The sequence below is a fragment of the Nicotiana sylvestris genome, chromosome 12 (assembly GCF_000393655.2).
Source record: "Nicotiana sylvestris chromosome 12, ASM39365v2, whole genome shotgun sequence".
NCBI lineage: Eukaryota > Viridiplantae > Streptophyta > Magnoliopsida > Solanales > Solanaceae > Nicotiana > Nicotiana sylvestris.
Window position 1 is genome coordinate 8,690,732 of NC_091068.1, and position 23,080 is coordinate 8,713,811.

The 23,080-nt window shown below is 37.0% G+C and overlaps 3 protein-coding genes across 3 annotated transcripts; 2 read left to right on the plus strand and 1 right to left on the minus strand.

Annotated features, from left to right (window-relative positions):
* Window positions 1-2,630: 2,630 nt before the first annotated feature.
* LOC104216742 (uncharacterized) lies at window positions 2,631-8,270 on the plus strand. Its single transcript, XM_009766861.2, has 8 exons — window positions 2,631-2,791; window positions 3,144-4,509; window positions 4,784-4,973; window positions 5,084-5,187; window positions 5,291-5,393; window positions 5,487-5,782; window positions 6,986-7,291; window positions 7,651-8,270. Exons 2-8 carry the CDS (start codon window positions 3,190-3,192, stop codon window positions 8,005-8,007), a joined length of 2,676 nt encoding a protein of 891 aa, XP_009765163.2. The 5' UTR covers window positions 2,631-2,791; window positions 3,144-3,189; the 3' UTR covers window positions 8,008-8,270.
* A 379-nt stretch (window positions 8,271-8,649) lies between these two features.
* On the minus strand, window positions 8,650-13,161 carry LOC104216741 (syntaxin-22-like). Its single transcript, XM_009766860.2, has 7 exons — window positions 12,659-13,161; window positions 11,801-11,894; window positions 11,429-11,568; window positions 11,146-11,220; window positions 9,921-10,078; window positions 9,740-9,840; window positions 8,650-9,007 (listed from the first exon to the last, which is right to left on the minus strand). Exons 1-7 carry the CDS (start codon window positions 12,844-12,846, stop codon window positions 8,942-8,944), a joined length of 822 nt encoding a protein of 273 aa, XP_009765162.1. The 5' UTR covers window positions 12,847-13,161; the 3' UTR covers window positions 8,650-8,941.
* A 952-nt stretch (window positions 13,162-14,113) lies between these two features.
* LOC104248630 (uncharacterized) lies at window positions 14,114-16,224 on the plus strand. The gene is made up of 6 exons (XM_070163263.1): window positions 14,114-14,176; window positions 14,725-14,973; window positions 15,086-15,168; window positions 15,251-15,338; window positions 15,855-16,012; window positions 16,092-16,224. The coding sequence occupies exons 1-6, from the start codon at window positions 14,114-14,116 to the stop codon at window positions 16,222-16,224; spliced, it is 774 nt and encodes a 257-aa protein (XP_070019364.1).
* The last annotated feature ends 6,856 nt before the right edge of the window (window positions 16,225-23,080 follow it).

Below are 23,080 nucleotides of genomic sequence, written 5' to 3' on the forward strand. Positions count from 1 at the left end.
TGCTGTGATATAAGCTTTATGCTCCCATCAGAATGTAACGATTCAATAGACTTTTTGCTGCCTTTGTTTTGCTGTCAATATTCCAACTGATGCGCCTTTTACCCTCTTCTTTGTGACCCTCGTAAACTGTACTTCAGTATACACTGCTATATCGTTTGTTACATCGACTCCATTGTTCTTTTGTTTTATTGTTATTCTACTTTGTAGCTTATAGTATATTGTACAGGGAGTGACAGGCTAAGTGAAGCTCATTAAATACATATTTTTGTGCATATATGCATTGTGGTATAAGTTGCATTCCTGAGTTGACTAAGGTCGAGTCTATCGAATGAGGTTCAATTTAGAGTTTTGGAAAGGGAAAAGACTGACCCGCATCAGGTATCTGATGCAGTTAGAAACTGCATGAGAATAGTATTTAAAAGCAATTTTACCATTGAAGTATGTATAAATGCTTGAAAATTTTGTACTTAATTCATATGAAAGTGAAGAAAGAAAGTATAAATAAATGCTTAAAAGTCTTCATTTATTGGAAATCTACGTATGAAAAGAAAATGAAACTGTATTATGGGACATAGAGTGTGTCAAACTACCCAAAATTCAGTTAATAACGGTATGATTATTCAATTAACATTCTCCCAAATTTTAATGTCCAAAAAATTGAAAAACGAAATAAAATCCATTGCAGATAAAATCATATTGCTTGAGTTGCAATCTAGTTATGATTACAAATTTTCTTGTTTTATTAAGGTGTAAATTAATTTCAATAAAGACTTTATGTCACCCATGGGTGGAGATAGGGTGGCGGAAAGGGGTTCATCTGAACTCCTTTCGCCGAAAAATTATACTATATATAATAGAGGTTGAATTTCTTTGGCTTCTTCAATTGTTCACCTTTTTATATTTAAAATTACTCCGATGAAAATCCTGGCTTCACCGTCACCTACTTTGCAAACCTCACCTCTCTCTGATACCTCAAAGACTTGGGGTCTTTCCATTCGCAATCTTATTATGAGAAAATTATAATACAAGAGGTGTTTATGCATTGTGTTATTATATTATGAATAATAATGTGAGAAATGTTAATGAAGTAGATAGTCTTAAAGGAACGCTACGTAGAAAATGTTAATTTAAGTGTAGTGTTGTGTTTAATTACTTCATCTTCGTATGGCTAATACACGTATTCTCATTTCACGTTATGTTCTGCATAAATTAGTATATATCTTTTTGCATAATTTACTACGGAATATTTTTACTACGGCCAAGTGAATAATACATTAGTTATATATAATTATTTACAGTGGCGAACGAAAAGTATAATTATTCAGCGTTTTCGACAAGTGTATAAAATCATTAAAATTCCAACAACTATTATATTTTCATCATATAATTTCAAAAAAATAATGAATTTTAGAGATTTAGTGATAAAAATCTTCTGATTATACCTATCAAATTAAATTTTTAGATATACCTCTAATTATTTGCTCTTATAAGACAAATCAGATACTGAATTATGTGGATTATTTTTCGTTATCCTTCCAATCAAAATCAAATTAATTTATTCAAGATTTTAGCAATAACTTTCACAAACTCCTTTTCAAAAAAAGAAAAAGGAAAAAATATAAAATTGATCGATCAACCAGAACTAAGTATATTCGCTTGTCAAAAAGCATATAAAATATGTATATTGCAAATATATAATACATATAAAAATTATATATATTTGTCATCTATTATTTTTAAAAACAGCTAAAAATATATATTTCTTAAAATTCAAAAAGCCTGTTTTCCGAAAATGTTGTCCAAACATTCGTGCCCCTTAACGGATACGAAATATCCAAATCCCATTCCTAATCGGAAACTTTCGCCGCTTCACTTGGCTTTGTTTTTTCTTTCGTTAAAGAAAAGCTCAATTAAATCTTCAATTCTATATTTCATTATATATACAGAGAAGAAATAGAGTGAAGGCTAGGGCTGTGCATAATTTGATAAATACCGAATTATCGTACCGAATCCGAAAATTTTGATATTTGGTATTCGATATTTTGGTATTCAGTATGATATTTGGTATTTTAAAATGAAATACCGAAATTCTGATACCGTACCGAAATATATATTATATTGCACAATACACATATTATTAATTATAACATGAATATAAAAAATCTAAAATTTTGTTTTCCTTTATTCGTTAAGTTCATCAAGTAACTCTAAGCAAGTAACAAGACATTTCTAACGATCAAATTTATTCCTTTATATACAATTTTCTCTCTGGGTTGATATTTACTGATTTTGGATAAAACTTTTGTCAACAAACGTTTTTAATTTTGTACTTTTGAGTACGTTAATTAAGAATATTATATGCTATGACTCTATGCACAAGTTAGTATTCAAACCGAATAAACTGTAGTTACCGAACCGAATAAACCGAAAGGAGAAAAACCGAACCATGCCGAATTTAATTAGGTACGGTATTGGTATAGCATTTTAAGAAACTGAATACCGAAAATACCGAACCGAAATGTCTAAATAACGTACCGTACCGATGGACGAACACCCAGTGAAGACAAATATTTTTTTTTCTTTTTTCTTTTTAAAATATATATACTGAACTTTTAGCCCAAGCCCAAACTCCTTCTAATGAGTTCATTCGAAAAACAAACAAACGGACCCTAAATCCGAACCGCTTACTGCTGTTGCCAACCATTCTATGCTCTGCGCCCTAATTTGTTCCTTCTCATCTCCCTCCGGCGAACTTCTTCACGTTCTCGTCATAATCCGGCCGTATCAAATTGTATGTATCCCCTAGTTGTTATCCTTTCAGTTATTCTCTTTGCAATTATTTTAATGCTGAAGTTTTGACTTGATTGAGCTGAATTTTAGAATTTTTGAGTGATTAATAGAGTTGAATGGATCTGAATCGATAATTATTTGGTTCATCATCATAGTATTTCCTTGTTCTTTTGTATTCTGTAGACAGCCTTAGGGTTCAATTGGGCGATTTAGACTTGTTGTTTTATATTTCCTTGTTTTAGGTCTGTTTATTGTCAAACTGCCAATTATTGTGTTTTATAAATTGCTCTCATTTTGTCTAAATTATCAAAAATATTAGTAACTAAAAAGTTGCTCTTTTTTTTTTCATGTAGTTTTTGAAGTTGTTATTGGACAAGTAGCTGAGCGGAATAGAAGATCATGGAAGAAGAGTTAACTGATATGCTTTTGGAGGCTGCTGGTAGAACAAATACGGGCGGAAGGAATCGCCCTCCTCCATCATCTAGGAGGCACCAAAAGAGTTCATATTCTGACGATGGAAGTGATTCCAGGGATGCTGACTCCAATGATGATCGTGGGTATTCAGGTAGAAAGCTTTCCGGTTCACAAGTTGCTCTCAAGAAGGGATTGGACCCTCCGGAAAGAGACGACGATCGTAGCAGTCGCAGAGAAGGTGTCGATGATGGAGATGCTTATGGTGAGAGGAGGAGAAAAAGTGAACGAGTAGATGAGGATGAAAGGGTTGTTAGGAGGGAGAGAAGAAGAAGAGATGAACGCGAAGATGACACTGGAAGAGATGATAGGAGACAAAGGAAGTTGAAAGATGATGATGAAAGGGATGATAAGAAGGAGAGCAGAAAAAGTGAAAGCCAAGTTGTTGATGATGATGATGAAAGGGATGATAGGAGGAAGAGGAGGAGAAGACATGAAGGTGAAGATGGTGATGTAAAGGATGATAGGAAGGAGAGGAGTCGAATGAATGTAGATGAAAGGGATGATAGGAAGGAGAGGAGTCGAAGGAATGTAGATGAAAGGGATGATAGGATGGAGAGGAGTCGAAGGAATGTAGATGAAAGGGATGATAGGAAGGAGAGGAGGAGACAGAAAGATGATGATGAGAAGGTGCCTAATAGAAGGGAGGATGAGCACAGACCCAAGGGTAGGGTTGATCGTTATAATGATGGTAGAGAAGGGGATAGGAAAGATAGGAGGAGGGATGTAGAAAGAGAAAAGAGGGTCGATGATAAGCATGAAAAAGATAAAAATAGGAAAGCTAATGCACAAGAGGATGGGGCTTTGAAAGCCGGTGAGGAGGATTCCAAGGTGCAAAAGCAAGATGTTAATTTGAATATGGACACATCAAAGTTGGGCAGGAGCGGCGGTGTTTACATTCCGCCATTCAAATTGGCTAGAATGATGAAGGAGGTTCAGGACAAGAGCAGTGTCGAGTACCAGAGGATGACTTGGGATGCTCTAAGGAAGAGCATTAACGGGCTAGTGAATAAAGTTAATGCAGCAAACCTCAAAAACATTATCCCGGAGTTATTTGCCGAAAACTTGATTCGAGGGAGGGGTCTCTTTTGTAGATCCTGTATGAAGTCCCAAATGGCTTCTCCAGGTTTTACTGATGTCTTTGCGGCATTGGTTGCCGTGGTTAACACCAAGTTCCCAGAAGTGGGTGATCTTTTGTTAAGAAGGATCATACTGCAGCTGCAAAGGGCTTATAAACGTAATGATAAGGTTCGTATCTCTTGCTTTTATGCTTGCAGGTCTTTTCTATTTATGCAATATAATGTATATTTGTACATTATTGTTGTTTGGACGACAGAGAACAGACGGTTTATTTGGATGTCACAGACTTCAAATCCTCCTTTGAGAATATCACTCACTCCAGAGAAACTTGGGGGGGGGGGGGGGGGAGTGTTACCGAGCCATTTAGTTTAGTTATTAAATTCATGTTTCATAATGCGAATCTTCTCATAATTTGTCTTACCCTTAATTTTTACTCTTTCAGCCTCAGTTGTTAGCAGCTGTCAAATTTATTGCTCATCTTGTAAACCAGCAAATCGTTCATGAGCTTATTGCTCTTGAACTGCTTACAGTTTTATTGGAGAAACCTACTGATGATAGTGTTGAGGTTGCAGTTGGTTTTGTTACAGAATGTGGTTCAATGCTTCAGGACCTCTGTCCACGAGGATTGCATGGTGAGTATACCTTGAAAGTTTGTTCTGTAATTCACGATTTCTATTTTAGTTTATTCATGTAAAGTTTTGCTGTGTTTGTCATGCTAATACATTTTTTTGCATTTAAATAGGAATCTTTGAGCGGTTCCGTGGTATTCTTCATGAAGGTGAAATAGATAAACGAGTTCAGTTCTTAATTGAAAGCCTCTTTGCATTGCGAAAAGCAAAGTTTCAGGTGAGTTTGGTTTTTTATTGTTTTCTGAGTAAGAAGAAATATTTGATTCCTTATTTATCAAAGCAAGAAGAAATATTAGATCATTTACATGCATCCTCCTCAGGGTTACCCAGCTGTGCGTCCAGAACTTGACCTTGTTGAGCAGGAAGATCAATTAACACATGAAGTCTCTCTCTCAGATACAATAGATCCAGAAATTACTTTAGGTATGTTTTATAATTGGGTTTTCATAGAGGTATTATAATGGACGTTTCTTGAGCAATTATATGGAATTTTGATGTTGGGGTCTATATGCTCAGATATTTTCAAGCCGGATCCTAATTTCTTAGAAAACGAAAGGAAGTATGAAGAATTAAAGAAGGCAATACTTGGTGAAGAATCTGAGGAAGAAGGAGAGTCTGATGCAGAATCAGAGGATGAAGATGAAGATGATGAGTCTGACGAAGAGGATGAGGAGCAAATGAAAATAAAGGACGAGACAGAGACAAACTTAATCAACCTCAGGAGAACGATCTACCTGACGATTATGTCTAGTGTTGACTTCGAAGAAGCAGGGCATAAGCTGTTGAAAATCAAACTAGAGCCTGGTCAGGAGGTTGGTATCTTAATCTCTCTTCTTCTTTTTTGGCGTTATTCTACTCCTGTTGAGCCATGTCCTATGCATAACTGTATGCATGCTCACATGGATTAATCTGTACATAGATTTTCATGTGCTTTGATGGTCGAATGATAATAATGTCGCTTTTGATTTGGTTGTCATTATATGGAAAAGATTTAAGTTAAAACAAAAATCTAGTTGGACTTGAGAAAAGGTCTAGCAAAAATTTAAATTTTTGGATACAAAATAAAGAGTTCCAGAATTTAAGCTCTTGTTGAATTTGATTTTTCCTCGTATTTATCATGGATAGCGTAGAGACATTTCCATTCTATCATTCTCGGGAAAAGGACATTGCCAGTGAACCGTGCATACCATAAACCATTTTTCTGTGGTTCCATTAAGATGATGGTCGAGGAATAGATGTGGCAATGAAGGTGGGGGGATTATGTAATTGGCTTGTCTTGTGGTCCATGTAGGTGGAGATTCATGTAGCCCATGATGCAACTTCTAACATTGATAATTTGAGGAATTAATTAGCTCATGCTTCATGTGTAATCGTCATCGGGAGGACACAAGTCACCTGCTGCTTCACTGCAAGGCAGCTTTTGACTTATGGATTCTTTTATATTCTCCTTTGGAATCCATCAGGTTATTCCAGCTAATATTAGTTTTTCAATAAGTTAAATAGTTATTTAATAATGGGACTGAGGCGTAGTAGTAGTAGTAGTTGTAATGGGAAAAACTCCCGTATACAAGCAGTATACTGTCCAGCTAATCTTAGTTCTCATGTGGAACATCCAGCAACGTAGAAAAAAGGGAGAAACTGTGGAAATTTGCACCTTTGTGTGTTGTCGTGGACTATTCTATTCATAAGATGAGTACAACTTTTCACCAATGTTTTTATCCAAGGGGAGTATTCCCAGTATATTGATATCTTAGGACTGTATCAGGATGATTATTTAAGTTTTGTTATATTAATTTTGACTTGTTTACTGCTTGTTGTCAATAAGTAACATATTTTGGTAGCCTGGTACCTTGACTTGTTTTCTCTTGGAGCCAGGTTAAAATGGAAAATGATTTTGGTGTTGTAATCATTTTTGTCCTGACAGAATATTGTCTATTCTTGTGTTAATGAGTGACCCTTTGCTGGTTTTACCAAAAAGAAAAGAAAACCGATTTAAATTTGTTTGATCCATGCAGATGGAGTTGTGCATCATGTTATTGGAGTGCTGCAGTCAGGAGAGGACTTATCTTCGTTACTATGGTCTACTGGGGCAGCGTTTTTGTATGATCAACAGAATTCATCAGGAGAACTTTGAAAAATGTTTTGTGCAGCAGTACTCCATGATCCACCGGCTTGAAACTAATAAATTGCGTAACGTGGCCAAGTTTTTTGCTCATTTGCTTGGCACTGATGCTCTGCCTTGGCATGTTTTGGCTTATATACGGCTGACAGAGGAGGACACAACATCTTCTTCTCGTATATTTATCAAGATCCTATTCCAGGTAAATAATTTGGTCTCTAATTTCTACAGCTTGCTTCATTTTTTTTCTTTCAAATAAGTTATAGCCAGTTTGATATTTGTGGCCTAATTTCTTTAGACCCTCTCTATTATATTACAAAAATTGCTGTTTCCGAGTATTTACTTTCTGTTTGTCCACCTGTTTGAAGTCTTTTATCACTAAATATATCACCACATGTCAAAAGTTGCATTTTGACCACACCCATCATCTTTTCTCCTGCTCTTTTCTGGGATTCTTGTTTTCATTTCTTTTTTTAGGCGGCGGGGGTGCTTGAGGGGGCAACAGTAATGGGACATTATTCTGTTAGCTTCAAATTCAATCTAGATGTGTCATTTATGCAGGAGTTGTCAGAGCACCTAGGCATCCGCTTGTTGAACGAGCGTCTTAACGACCCCAACATGCAGGACTCCTTCGACTCTATTTTCCCGAAGGATAATCCCAAGAATACAAGGTTTGCTATCAACTTTTTCACTTCCATTGGTCTGGGTGGAATTACGGAAAATCTGCGAGAGTATCTCAAGAACATGCCAAGGCTTATCATGCAACAACAGAAGCCTGTTTCTGAATCGGATGAGTCTGGGAGTTCATCTGATTCTGAATCTTCAGGATCCGAGTCAGAATCATCATCATCCAGTTCTGAGGAAAGTGATAGTGAAAGTGATGATAAACGGAAGAAGCGGAAGAGGAGACGGCCTTAGACTGCTCAGCAATCTGAAAACTAATATGTATTACCATTGTGAACTAGTTATAGCAAGTGTTATGTTCCTCAGACTAGATTTTTATTTGCTTTGTATGTTTAATTCACTAAAATCTGTGCAGTTTCAGTCTTGACTTTGTTCCAGTTTTGACTAGTTGAACCTTAGAAATTCATTTCTTCTTTTTCGTGCCAATCCGGTAGTTTGTTTATTGAAACCTTAGAGAACTTGTTTGTTTATCAATGTAATGGAAACCATTTAACTGATGATGCTTTCATACTGTTTTGTTGGATATAGACAGTAGAAGGAATAAATGAGTTTAACCTGTGAGAAATTTTTATCAATAGAGGTTATAAGGATATGAATTAATCATCCATCTATTAGAAATTTCGAGTCCTCTTCAATTATATTCTTCTTGACGAAATAACAGATTTAAAAACATGAGTAAAGCACTTCGGAGCTCAGCTAGAATTGATTATAGAAAAATAAAAATAGCTTTTAACTGGTGGAATATTTTTATTTGATCTCTTTTCTTGTCGAGGTCGTGGCCTGTGGATACAGCAGGCGATAAGTTTTCTATGTGACGGAGTTCTCCAGTTAATGCCATACATAAAACAATTAGAATCAGAATGAAGAGAAGGTCCCTTCAAATAAGAATCAAATTTTATTGAAAAAAAAGCCATAACATGGTAGCAACACGCTTTGCAACTCCAAACACCAAATTTACAATATTAAAACAAACACTGACAGCCCCCCCCCCCCCCCTCCCCAACCATATGAAACTTCAATTCACAGTTCCACAACTTTTCTAGCATCAAAAAAAGATTCATGCATCGGTACGAGCATTCTTTGGTGCCCTCAAAACATCTAGAATCACAAATATCAATTCCACTGCTGAAGAGTTTAGGATCCTTTCCTCCATCTGAGTATCTTCTGATCATGCTGCAAGTACTATGATCACAATTAGGAGAATGATTCCAAATATCACCAGGAGCAAGCAGGTCTGCAGAAGATAATCCGTCAAGAAGTCATTTTCATTATATTTTCACTGCCAGGAATATAAGATGGAAAGATTTATACATTGTCTGTAAAGTGACAGGAAATGGAAATTAGTACACTTGTATTTTCCACCTACATGGATAGGAGGTAATGAGGAAGTAAAATTAGAGTGGCTTGATTGAAAGATTCGAACCATCTAAAAGAACTCAACATTCGTTCAAACCATATTGCCCCCACTTACACAGGATGAAAAATCCAACCTTACCATACTCCTTCCAAAACCTTCCTCCCCTCATATAGTCCGCTACATGAAACCTAAGAAACTAATTGCATGACTTGACTTGTCATTATGACTCTTCATAAAGATTTAAAGCTTCTAACGACAACTGCCTCAAATGGCACAGCAAATTTGGACACAACTATGCGTAGATGTATACAGCAGTCACCTGAATATAATGTAGCTACTCTTTACTTTTCCACTTCTATTAAACAGTGCTGTAACTAGAGCATCTAAATACCATTTTGTTCATAGCCTGGCAAGATGCAGTACCTTAATGATAGAACAGCTTCCGATTTGTCCACAACTAAATTCTCCAATCCTAGAGACTAACCACGAGACTTCTTATGGAATATAAGCACAGTAAAACTAATATGAAGGTTTGATAAAACATAGCTTGCATAAGCACACTGATCCAGATCTATGTTCGGGGAAAGGATGCTTAAGTAATGGAATTACCAGAGATGAATTTGATCTTTGAGTCTTTGCAGCTTTAGCAAGTTGAGATCTCCCCTGTGCAGTAGCAGCATGAGAATTCTCAATGTTGGAGCCAATGTCATCTGAGAGAAAGAGACTTATATACATCAAGTAAATGTCACCTAGAGATTTTGATTGTTAAAATGAAAGGGAAGTGATTTACCAATCATAGTTCCTTGCTCGTGAACAAGCACGGCAAGATCCTTGAAAATCTCATTCACTTCACCAATCTGTTGTTGTATTTCTTGTATTCCCTGATCTCTTTCCTCAATAATAGCTTCATTGAAGGCAATCTCATTGTCCAAATGCAAAACCTCCTGCCTGCAGCAAAGGGGCACGTGGAACACAAAACAAAAGCTAAGTTTCACCAAATGAGAAGTGAAGATACATGTCTTAAGGACGCAAAATCATTGATCTTAGATCATATTCGCATCACAAGTATAGTTCCATAAGAAGATGTCAATGCATTTTCAGGACATGGCCAACAAATGGAAGTTTTCAAGTTGTGTTTCACAGAAGCAAATGAATTCAACAATTTATCGGCCTCTGATTTACCCTCCCAGATTTCACATGGATAGAATGTCGAAATAGCTACATCTACCTCCTCTTTTCACATTAGTATAGGAGCTTCTTTTGCTCACTAACTCACGGTCAGTAACAAGCCCAAATATTTCCAACAAATCAAGACATAAAAATCTAGTAGACTTAGGTATTAGTACTTTTTTTTAATCAACTAATGTTGGAGTTTGGTATTACTACTTATTCATTAAAAGACATCACTAACAAGTAACACCAAGTAAATTTAACATTTTTGCACCCCTTGGCAACTCTTGTTCCCAACACCCTAAGCCCCAAGCTTCAGGTGTTATCTGATTTTTCTTATACGACATAAAACAATGCTCTATCTAATTTGCACTAACCGAACAGTTACCTTGGGTCCAAACCCAAAGGTCAGCTTCATTTCCTTGTATGCCAACAACTGATAGCTATCTTGCTGGTTAGTTTTAGCAACCAATTCGACCATCGATATTTCTATAACTAAATGCATATCTGGAGTTTGATAATAATGAGTTTAACAATCTAGAGACAAACACAAAAACAAGTACGCTCTCCATCCCAATTTATGTGATGGTGTTTGACCAGAGCCAGAGTTTAATAAAGAAAGAAAGAAACATAGACTTTGAAACTAGTGGTCTAAAATAAGTTATAGATATTTGTGTGGCTATGAATTATCCCATTAAGGTTAAATGAACATTTAAAGTTAATTATTCCTAAATATATAAAGGTTCATTCTTTTAGGGACGGACTAAAAAGGAAAGAGTATTACATAAATTGCGGCGGAGGAAGTAACAAACAGCAAAAAAAATAATAGGACAAGACTAACTCACCTTCTCGATTCCACAAGGAGAGCTCGCTGTTCTGGACTCTTATCGGCAGCAACATCTACCTCACTGGCTGTGTAACTGTATACCACACGGTAATATAAATTAAGGGTAAAAATGAGAGGCAACAAATATAAAGAAAGGGTATGATTCAGTAAGTCTATAAATATTCGCCTGTAGAGTAAACTCATAGCACTATAAGTTTCCTTTTTATGTAGCTCTGCATATGCCGGTAACTCTGTTTACTGATGATAATTCCCGTAAAAACAACCATTGCCACCGACATTACCTAGAAGGAAGAACTGCTTGAGGAATGAAAGGTGTATATGCCGTCTCCCTCTCTGCTGCAAGTCTTTGAGCCTTTTGAAACTCTTTCAAGACAGCTTGAAAATCTTTAGCGAGTTTTGCATCTGTTATTTTCTTGCTAGCCTGAGCACAAATAGTATATGAAGTTAAATTTTAAGTGTAAGCGAAGTTGGAAATAAGAGCAAGAAATACACAGAAGACTAGCCAAAAACAAGAATGAGAGCTCAATATAAAAGAATCTCATAGAGAAATAAGCTGATCAATACGTGCTTAAATATGCATAATGTGAAAGTGCAGACCCATCAATACCGACAAAAGACGGTGAGCAGAAATAACGATCTCTTAAAAAACTTACACTGACATCAGCATGATGATCTGTTTCACTTGCTTGCTTAAGTTTAGCAGATGTATCTTTGACTAACTGCCCAATATGTACCCTTGTCTTGTGCCTGCAGTAGAGCAAAATCAGCACAAGTACCGCCAACCAAATGTTTGATCCAATTGATAACTACTATTTTTTTTTTAAACTACAAGCTAAAAAGTATGAGATCTTTGAGCTCCATTGAAACATTCGTCACTGCCACTAAGCACTAAAATTGGAAAACACAGTAATGCGGTCCACTACCCTCAATCCCAAACTAGTTAGAACCGACTATTTGAATCTAAATATCAATTCGAGCACCAATATTCATAGAATTCAATTCATTATAACTAGATGATTTTCAGTTTGACGTCAACCTACAACAACCCTCCTCCTTTAACTGAGTTTTATACCAACTATGCTTTGCAAAACTCTCACATACACTAGTTATGTAACTCAGCCTATAGCAACAACCAGGGGCTGAGCTAGGTGCGCGGAAGGAATTCAGTCGAACCCCCTTAGCAGAAAATTACACATTGTATATAACATTAATTTTTTTTCCATGTAATATTAGATGTTGAATCCCCTTATCTTCTTCGTGCGTTTACTTTTTTTATTTGTTGAATCCCTTGGATAAAATGCTTCTTCCGCCACTGGCAACAACAATAACTACCATAATGACTCAGTCTCAAACAAATTGGGATCGGCTATATGAATCCTTACTAACCATGTTAATTAATTCATTTAAACCATCTCATGCTAATAATAGGCAAATACAAATAAAAATTATTAGAAATTCTTTAATTCAACCTGATTTAATAAAAAATGAATGAAATGTTAAGAGCCACTTACAACTTCTCCCTTAGCTCAGGGGTATCTTTAGGGGTACCAAGTGTATTCACTAGCCTCTGAAACGTAGACACAGCAGTATTAATCTGGAATATTCCAGAAGCCACTGCTTGGGTCGGGTCTTGCTTCCCATTTGTCTGGAATCTTCTGGAACCCAAAGACCGACCCGATTCCAAATCTTGAAAACTCATTTTTTTTTCTTCTTTTTCTTCAAATTTTTCGAAAAATCCCCCCCAACCCAAGTATCAAAATCTATAATTATATACAAAAAGAGAAACAAAATCAAATTTTGATCAAAATTACACAGGGGGGAAAAAAACTAGAAATTGGGGTTTGGGTAATTCGAGGAGGGAAAATTTAAGGTGTGATTATCCAAATCAATAGTTATATTATATACAGAGATTAACAAAATCGAATTTAGTAGTAATATATATATGAAAAGGTGGAATTTTTTTTGAATATTTGAGGGGAAAGAGAAGGGGATGAAAAGGAGGAAGAAAAGGAACGAGTGGAAAGGCCCACAATATAATTTGCATTTGCAGGTGGGCTTCTGTTGTCGTGGATGTGACACGTTTAGCTGTTTGGTATTTGGCAGCTTAAGTTTGAAATTAATTATTCAAATTGTGTTTTGCTTTTTATTTTCCTAACAAAAATACAGTCGAACATCTATCTATATAGAATAACACAAGCAAAACAATATTAGGCTGTCAAGTGGAACACCCATCATGGTAACACATGTAACAAATTAAGACAACTTTCCAAAAAAGTTGAAATTTTTTTCTTCTACCTATAAATAAGCTAAATCAGCAAAAAAATCGAAATAACCAACCAATACTCACATCTTTGCCAATCCTCCCACGATTTTAGCTTTCCGGTATTTCCTCCCCTTAATTAACGTGATTGTTATTAAAAACAAAACAACATGCATCTTTACAAATCAGCAAAATCAGAACAGTTAATACTCCCACATTCATCCCACGATTTTTGGTTTCCAGAATTTGTTCCCTTTAATTAAACTTGTTGTTATTAAAATCAAGGAAAAGATTCCTCCACTTTGTAAGTTCCCGTGTTTTACTCTGTAACTACCATCCACAATTTGCAGTTACTTTTTTTAAATTTTTAATACCTACGTTTTTTTTAAAAAAAAGGAGGAATAATATCAGTTATTCCAACAAAACAGTCGGCATCTCAAACGCAAAACAATCTCCATTATCCCACGACTGCTCGTGGTCTCAAACATGCTCTTCCAACTGAAAAATCCCAAATTTATATACACATCTATAACTCCATGATTTATGTGCTTTATATTTTCAAAACCTTTTCAACTTCATATTTCATCTACTACAGTCTGATTGCAATTACTTTGCAAGTATGGCCACACAAATTCATGATATCAAACAAATATCATCCAACTCGATCCAATGGAATCTCAAAGTTAGAGTGGTTCGAATGTGGATAATGCCGGATCGCTTTAACCCGCAAATACCGTTTTCAATTGAATTGGTTTTACAAGATTCTAAGGTAACATATTCAACTTTCTCATAGTTTTAAACTTACTAATGTAGTCGCATTCCATATGAAAATTCTTTCTGATGCATTACTTAAATAATTCGACTTCCATATCAACAGATTTTTAACTGATTTGGAATTCATTGTCATTTCGTTTTTCACTTCGAATGTTGAGCATACCTTTATACAGTGATTGTCCTTATATTAACAATCAGGTAAGTTGCATCTTTGTACATAATAATAGATTTATTGTTCAAAATAACAGAGGAATTGTTCTGCTATTAAAGAAGTATTGTACAAAATATATAAGTTCGGCAAATATTAGCTACTGCTTGCCTTGGTTACACGATCATCGGATGAACATATACAAACTACGTTTATATATGCAATTTTCAGCTTTGTTTCTGCTAATGTTGCCTTCATAATTGATATACAACAACTGTAACATTCTGGTTTTTGACATTACATCTTTTAACAACTTTACACAGTAATGAAAGTATATACGCGCTTACATTTGTTGGCTTCATAATTGTGCACTAATAATGAATCTGAATTTGCAGGGTGATCGTATACATGCTACAATCGGAAAGTATGTTCTTAAGTTTTTTAGGAACAAGATACATGAACTTCGCTTATATCGTATGAACTACTTTGTAGTCAGACCAAATAATTTGAAGTTGAGGACTACGACACACAAGCTGAAACTGACATTTACTCAGAAGACATTTGTCGAGGAAACAAATGATCCTTCATTTCATATGAACATCTTTAACTTGCGCCCTTTTCACCAACTAACAAATGAACATGATGTCGATGAGACATAATTACTCGGTAATATTTTTTAAAATTTTAAATGAAGTTAAAAATGTTATTTCTTAAAGTATGTTACTAACTTTTATATTTATAGATATTGTTGGTTAGGTTGTGACCTATGAAGATGTTAAGACCTACAATCAGGAAGACGACCAAAGTTTCCTTATTAATGTTGTACTCGAAGATGATCAGTAAGTACTTTTAAAATAGAAAAATACTTTATTGATAGATTTTATATATATGTGTTTATTAATCTTACCATGAAACGTATAGGAGGAACAGGATTATGGCAACATTATGGAGCGAACTTGTGGATCAAATTCAACATCACTTGAATGAATCTGCCGATGATCCTTTAATTGTTATTTTCCAGCATATGAAACCTCAAAAATATCGAGGTTTACCATAAATTACATGTATTTTTTTATTTTACTGTAAAAATAATTTTAAATTTCAAATTTTTATTCATATTTCATTTGACACATAGATAATTACTCAGTGCGTAGCTGTTGGGATCAGACAAAGATATGGATAAATTCTACGTTGCCGCAGTCTATTGAATTTAAATCCAGGTTTGTGAAGTGTATAATCCTTTTCTATATGTACAGAAAATATAAAAATATTATTTATAAATTACAATTTTTGACTTATGCAGATTACTTGCAGCACGTCAATCAAACATTGAGTGAATCACTCGAACAAGTTCTCAACAAAGTTACTCTGTTAGAGATGAGTTAGACAAAGGAATTGTATTGTTTAAAACTATTAGAGATTTAGTTCAGTGCACGCAAGTGAGTTTAATTTACTTTCTCAATTATATTTACCTTATGTTATCTGTTTTGCATTTACAATAATTGTTTATTTTTTTACTCAATAGGAATCCAACTATTGGATTGCGGCAAAATTGGTTAATTTGGAACTTGACCGGGGATGGTCATACTTGGCATGCAACAAGTGTAGTCGAAAGGTGGAAAAAGTTGAAAATAAATACTTTTGTGCCAAATGCAATGAAGAAGAGTCTTCTGTTACTCACAGGTTAGTACTATTTAGTAAAAAATTTAAAATCTTATATCTATAAAAAATATGCATAAGGTTAATAAAAATTGAGTTGCAGGTATAGGCTTCAAGTTCGTGTTATGGATGGAACCGCTTTTATCTCATTGTTGCTTTGGAATCGCGAAGCTATGCAACTTATAGGGAAGTCCGCAAAAGAACTCAAGGAAAGATTAGTTGAGATATACTACTAAATTTAATTTGATTAACCATAAAAATATTTCTAACTTATGAAATTTGGTGCAGACTTCACTTGCGGATGTTGACTGTTCTTATCCAAGTGAAATGGACGATATTCTTTATAAAAAATTCATGTTCAAGATTATGATCAAGTATTACATAAAGAACATAAAGGAATAATAGTAACTTATTCCTTCAACTAATGCAATTTTAACGACATATCCAATGTGTTAAAAAGAGGATTAACATGAAGAGATAGATTAGTTTACGTTGTTTACTTGATTATATATACTCCTCATGTCAAGTAATAATTTACAATCTGTTTTGCTTATTTTCAAATCAAAATTTAATGAGGAATCTAGCTATATTTAGGTAGTTACAAATGTTAATTCATCCAAAGTATACTTGCCGTAGACTATTACTGTACAATTAAGTGTTAAAATAAACAATGAATATTTTTGTTAGAACTGTAACTTTAAAACCTTTGTTAGAAGGATATGAAACTTATGCTGGAAGGAAAGTGTTGAAAATATATTTGCACTTATTGCAATTCTGATGGTGGAAAATGAATCAAATCTCCGTGTATCTAGCACTGATGACATTTGCGCACAAAATTGATACAATCTCGCTCCATGGTAAGCCAATAATAGCCTGCTTGGAGAATTTTCTTTGCCAACACATATCCACTCATATGTGGTCCGCAGACTCCCGAATGTACTTCGGACATGACAACCGTAGCTTGTCTAGCATCTATGCATCTTAATAATCCAAGGTCTGGTGTTCTCTTATACAAAACTCCTTCACTTAAGAAGAATCCATTTGCCAACCGTCGAATTGTTCTCTTTTGATCCCCTGTGGCTTGCACTGGATATACCTCATTCTAATGTACTCCTTGATATCGTGGAACTATGGTTCGCCATTAAGTTCTTCTTCAATCATGTTACAGTAAGCATGCTGATCTCGGACTTGAATATGAAGAGGATCGACATAAGGTTTGTCCGGATGGTGCAACATTGATGCCAGGGTATCCAAAGCATCGACGACCTCATTATGGACCCTTGGAATATGCATGAACTCCACTGATCGAAACCGTTGACAAAGATCATGTAAACATTGTCGGTACGGTATGAGCTTCAAGTCTCGCATTTCCCATTCTCTTTGAATTTGATGTACCAGAAGATCCGAGTCTCCCAAGACCAAGATTTCCTGGATATCCATGTCTGCAGCTAGACTTAGACCCAAAATACAGGCTTCATACTCAGCCATGTTGTTGGTGCAATAAAACCGAAGTTGAGCCGTAACAGGATAGTGATGCCCTGTTTTAGAAATAATCACAGCTCCTATTCCGACTCCTTTCATGTTGGCAGCCCCATCAAAGAAAAGTTTCCAGCCTGGTTTTTCAATTTGCTCCAGTTCATCGATATGCATCACTTCTTCATCGGGAAAATAAGTTCTCAATGGCTCGTAATCTTCATCGACCGGGTTTTCGGCCAAATGATCGGCCAATGCTTGGGCTTTTATCGCAGTCCTAGTTACATAGATGATGTCAAACTCTGTGAGCAATATCTTCCACTTCGCAAGTCTCCCTATTGGCATAGGCTTTTGAAAGATATACTTCAACGGATCTAAACACGAAATGAGGTAAGTAGTGTAGGATGACAAATAATGTTTCAATTTCTGAGCCACCCAAGTTAGGGCGCAACATGTTCTTTCCAGATGAGTGTACTTAACCTCATAAGCAGTGAACTTCTTACTAAGATAGTAGATAGCCTGTTCCTTTCTGCCGGTAATGTCATGTTACCCCAGTACACAACCAAATGAATTTTCCAAGACTATCAAGTAAAGAATCAAAGATCTTCCTGGTTCTGGCGGAACCAGCACGGGCGGGTTTGACAAGTATCCTTTTATCTTATCAAACACTTCTTGACACTCATCAGTCCACTTGACCGCAACATCCTTCTTCAGCAATTTGAAAATAGGCTCACAAGTTGTCGTGAGCTGAGCAATAAACCTGCTGATGTAGTTCAACCTCCCTAACAGACTCATCACTTCAGTCTTGTTCCTCGGAGGTGGTAATTCTTGGATGGCTTTGATCTTTGATGGGTCCAAATCGATGCCTCGCCGGCTGACTATGAATCCCAACAGCTTTCCGGATGGAACACCAAATGCGCACTTGGCAGGGTTAAGCTTGAGATTGTACCTGCGAAGTCTCAAGAAGAATTTCCTCAAATCCCCAACGTGGTCGGCCTGATGCTTTGATTTTATGATCACATCATCCACGTATACCTCAATCTCTTTATGTATCATGTCATGAAACACTGCAGTCATTGCTCTCATATAAGTTGCCTTGGTGTTCTTCAAACCAAATGGCATTACCCGGTAGCAATAAGTTCCCCACAGCGTGATGAATGCCGTCTTTTCTGCATCTTCTTCATCCATTAGAATTTGATGATACCCGGCATAGCAATCCACAAAAGATCATATCTCATGCTTGGCACAATTATCGATCAAAATATGGATATTGGGTAATGAGAAGTTATCCTTCGGACTTGCTTTGTTGAGATTACGGTAATCGACGCATACTCTGATCTTGCCGTCTTTCTTTGGCACAGGCACGACATTAGCCAACCAAACAGGATATCGAGTGACCCGAATGACCTTTGCATCCAATTGTTTGGTGATTTCCTCTTTAATTTTCACACTCATATCAGTTTTGAATTTCCTCAACTTTTTCTTGACGGGAGGAAACACTGGATCGGTGGGCAATTTGTGGACCACTAAATCAGTGCTCAAGCCCGGTATGTCATCATATGACCATGCAAAAACATCTTTGAATTCGATGAGTGCTTTAATTAACTCTTCCCGGATCTTTGGCTCGAGGTGGACACTTATTTTAGTCTCTCGGATATTATCTGTGTCTCCTAAATTGACGGCTTCTGTATCATTCAGGTTGGGTTTGGGTTTTTTTTCGAAGTGAATTAACTCCTTACTAATCTCTTCGAAGGCCCCATCCTCATCATCTTCTGATTCGTAATCACAATCTACTTATTGAACTATTATTTCGGAATCAGATTGATTTTTAAGACTGGGCTGAGGATTCCTTATGCATGCCATATCACTAGAGTCAGCGTAAAAAGAACTGTACAGAAAAGAAAAGAAAAACAAAAGAAAAACTATCAGGAATGATAAAGAAAGGGAAACTGCATTTCATTGAATGATGAAAGATAACAAGGTTTGCACACTTCAAACAGACTGAAAGATAAAAATCTGGATTACAAGCTTGGAATAACCCAAACAAACTGAAGGAAAATCAAAATAAACTACCAAGACTCCTTTCGAATGGGGAGAGGAGTGACTTTCCAATTATTAAGCTTTGTTTCTAGCCCAACGAATTGAATTTCTGCGTTGCTAGGACCTTCACCACTTTCCACCATGTTCACACCATCAAATAACTTTTCAAATCTTTCAATTAACTCCTTATCAGGATTAATCATAGAACTGGGAATTGTTGTTACCGGGTAACTTCTGGTACCGGACTTGACAAATGATTTGGAAAGACGTGGGACTGGCTTTGGAAGGACCCATGCCTTCTGTTTTAGCTTTCTGGCCTTTCTTATGTCTGCGGCAGTGGGCTTGAATCCCAAACCAAATGTTCCCAAGTTTTCGGGAAGAGACACCGGCTGTATGATGCCTTGCAAAAATGAGCCTAAACCTTTACCTAGTACAAAACCATTATTTAACATCTCATAGGCTGCCATGACTGATGCGGCGGTTATCTTTGGATTTGGAATGTATTTCCCCTCCGAAACTTTCTCTACCAACATTGTGTCAGAAACCTGGTAGACCCACGGTCCCTGTTCATCTTCCACTTCAATGACTAGTATTATGGCATTGCTGCGAGCACATAAACTGTCTTCCCTATGCACAACTATTTCTTGTTTATCCCATTCAAATTTGACTACCTGGTTTAGTGTTGATGGGACCGCTTTAGCGATGTGGATCCAGGGTCGACCCAATAATAATTTATAGGAAACAACTATATCCAGCACCTGAAACTTCATTGTGAACTCGACTGGCCCTATCGTCAGCTCTAGCACTATGTCCCCAACTGAATCTTTACCTCCGCCGTCAAATCCCCACACGCAACTACTGTTATTATGGATCCTCTAATCTTCTATTTTCAACTTGCTTAGAGTGGAGAGAGGACAGATGTTTGCGCTTGACCCGTTGTCAACCAATACCCGAGTCACCACAGAGTTTTCACATTTTAATATGAGGTAAAGAGCTCTGTTGTGCTCAGTACCTTCTACAGGCAATTCATTATCAGAAAATGTGACTCTGTTTACTTCGAAGATTTTGTTGGCTATTTTTTCCAAGTGATTCACGGAGATCTTATCGGGAACGTGTACCTCATTCAAGATCTTCATTAAAGCTTGACGGTACTCGTCCGAATGGATCAATAATGACAATAGGGAAATTTGAGCGGGCATCTTTCTTAATTGTTCCACGATAGAGTAGTCATACAACTTCATTTTCCTCAAGAATTCTTCTGCTTCTTCTTCAGTTACGGCTTTCTTTATTAGTGCTGGATTATTTTTAGCTCTTCTTAACTCTTCGGGAGTAAAACACCTTCCCGAGCGAGTTAAACCCTGTACTTCACAGATTTCTTCTTTGACTTCCTTCCCTTTGTACATCACCGTTACCCGTTCTTAATTCCATGGAATAGCCTTGTTGTTGATTATTGGTAATTGGGTTACTGGCTTGATAATAACCCGATCTGCGCGGGCTCCTTCCACGATTATAATGGGTTTGCTGGCCGCTCCTGGTACAATCACCTTTACCCCTTCCTGTTTCGTTGCAACTCTGCTTAAAGACCCCTTCTCTACTACCATAAATGGCTCAACACTCTTTTTGCTCTGCTTGAGCACCAACTTCTCATCTGCTGATTATTCATCTGTCTTGACTCCACAGGACCGAATCATCATGACGGTCTGTGATGGTTTCTTGGGTTCCCCCTCCGCATGTACTATTTCGATCATATTTTCCTCCTGATGGGTTGGCATCGGATTCCTGTTGATATTAGGTGCTTCGTGAGCTTGAACTTCAATTCTATTGGTATCAATAAGCTTCTGTATCGCACTTTTCAAGTGCCAACACTTTTCTACATCATGACCCGGAGTACCAGAACAATACTCACAGCTGACAGTATAGTCAAGATTCTTTGGAGGAGGATTTGGCAGTTTGGACTGTATCGGCCTTAGCATATCTAGCTATTTTAGCCTATGGAACAAACTGGTGTATGATTCTCCCAACGGAGTAAAGGTTTTCTTTTTCTGTAACCTTTTACCCTTGAGTGCTTGACTAGGCCTGAAACTTTGTCCGGGAGTGTTTTGGTAGGCTCGTGGATGTGGATAAGTATTTGGTAGGGCAGGAGCACGTCATTGAGCGTGGGCAGGAGGTTGGTTGTATGCTTGTGCATGGTAGACGGAAAAATGAGGTTCTGGCGGGGTATAGTAGTGTTGGGGTGGATTGTGGTGATAAGTTTGTTGATAGGGTCAAGGTTGATTGTAGTGGTAAGGTGAACCTCTGGATCCAGACCAAGTTCCTGAATCAACCATTGTTGCTTCCTCTCTTTTCTTCTTCCCAATCCCTCCTATGCCGCCCTGAATACCCTGAGTAGTTGCTTTGATAGCCGAATAGCTCATGATTTTATTCGACTTGAGGCCTTCTTCTACCATGCCCCCCATCTTTACTACTTCGTTGAATGACTTTCCCATAGCTGAGACCAAATGGCCATAGTAAGTAGGTTCCAAAGCCTGTAGGAAGTAATCTACCATCTCAATTTCCTTCATTGGGGGATCTACTCTTTATGCTTGCTCCCTCCATCTGAAACCATATTCTCTGAAGCTTTCACTGTGCTTCTTCTCAAGCTTAGTCAAGGACAGTCCATCTGGAATGATCTGAAGATTGTATTGGAAGTGACAAGCAAATGCTTGCGCCAGATTATCCCATGTGTACCATCTCCCATGGTCTTGGCAGGTATACCATTCCAATACTGATCCACTCAAACTCTGACTGAAGTAAGCCATTAACAATTCGTCTTTTCCTCCATCTCCCCTCATCTTGCTGCAAAAACCCCTCAAGTGGGCTACTGGATCGCCGTGCCCATTGTATAGATCGAACTTGGGCATCTTGAAACCTGCCGGTAATTGAACATTCGGGAACAAGCATAGGTCCTTGTAGGCCATGCTGACTTGCCCTCCCAACCCCTGCATGTCTCTGAATGATTGTTCTAAGCTTTTAACTTTCCTGAACATCTCCTCATGTTCAGTATTTTTGATTGGTTTATCAGCTTCTATCGGGAGGTCAAAGCGAGGAGTATATGAATGGGTTTCAGAAGCTTTGATAGTGGGCTCCGAGGGGTAGTATTGGTTGTCCTGGACCTGGAACATAAGCTCGCTAGGAGATTTGTGGAGTGTAGCTAGTGGAGGTGCTACAAAGACAGGAGTTATTGGTAGAGGGGTATGGAATTGGTTTAGGGGGTGGAGATTGTGGTGTATGAGAAGTGGTTCCCCAGTAGTGCTGGTAAATTGGAAAACTCGGGAATAGATCGATGGCAGGATGATCCTGAGTTTGAGCCGGTGGTGGAGTGGAAGCAGGGTTAGCAGGGTAAGCTGGGGGTGATTGTCCTTTAGCCCAGGCCTGATATATCTCGGCCATCTGTTGCTTAAGTTTGAGCATCTCCTCTTTCATTTTACTGACGTCCAACTCCACTACCTCAACACTTGTGTCGACATCCGGGATAGACATGATTTCTGGTATTGGTCCCTTTGATCTGGTTTGGTAATGATAATGTGCCAGTATACTCTA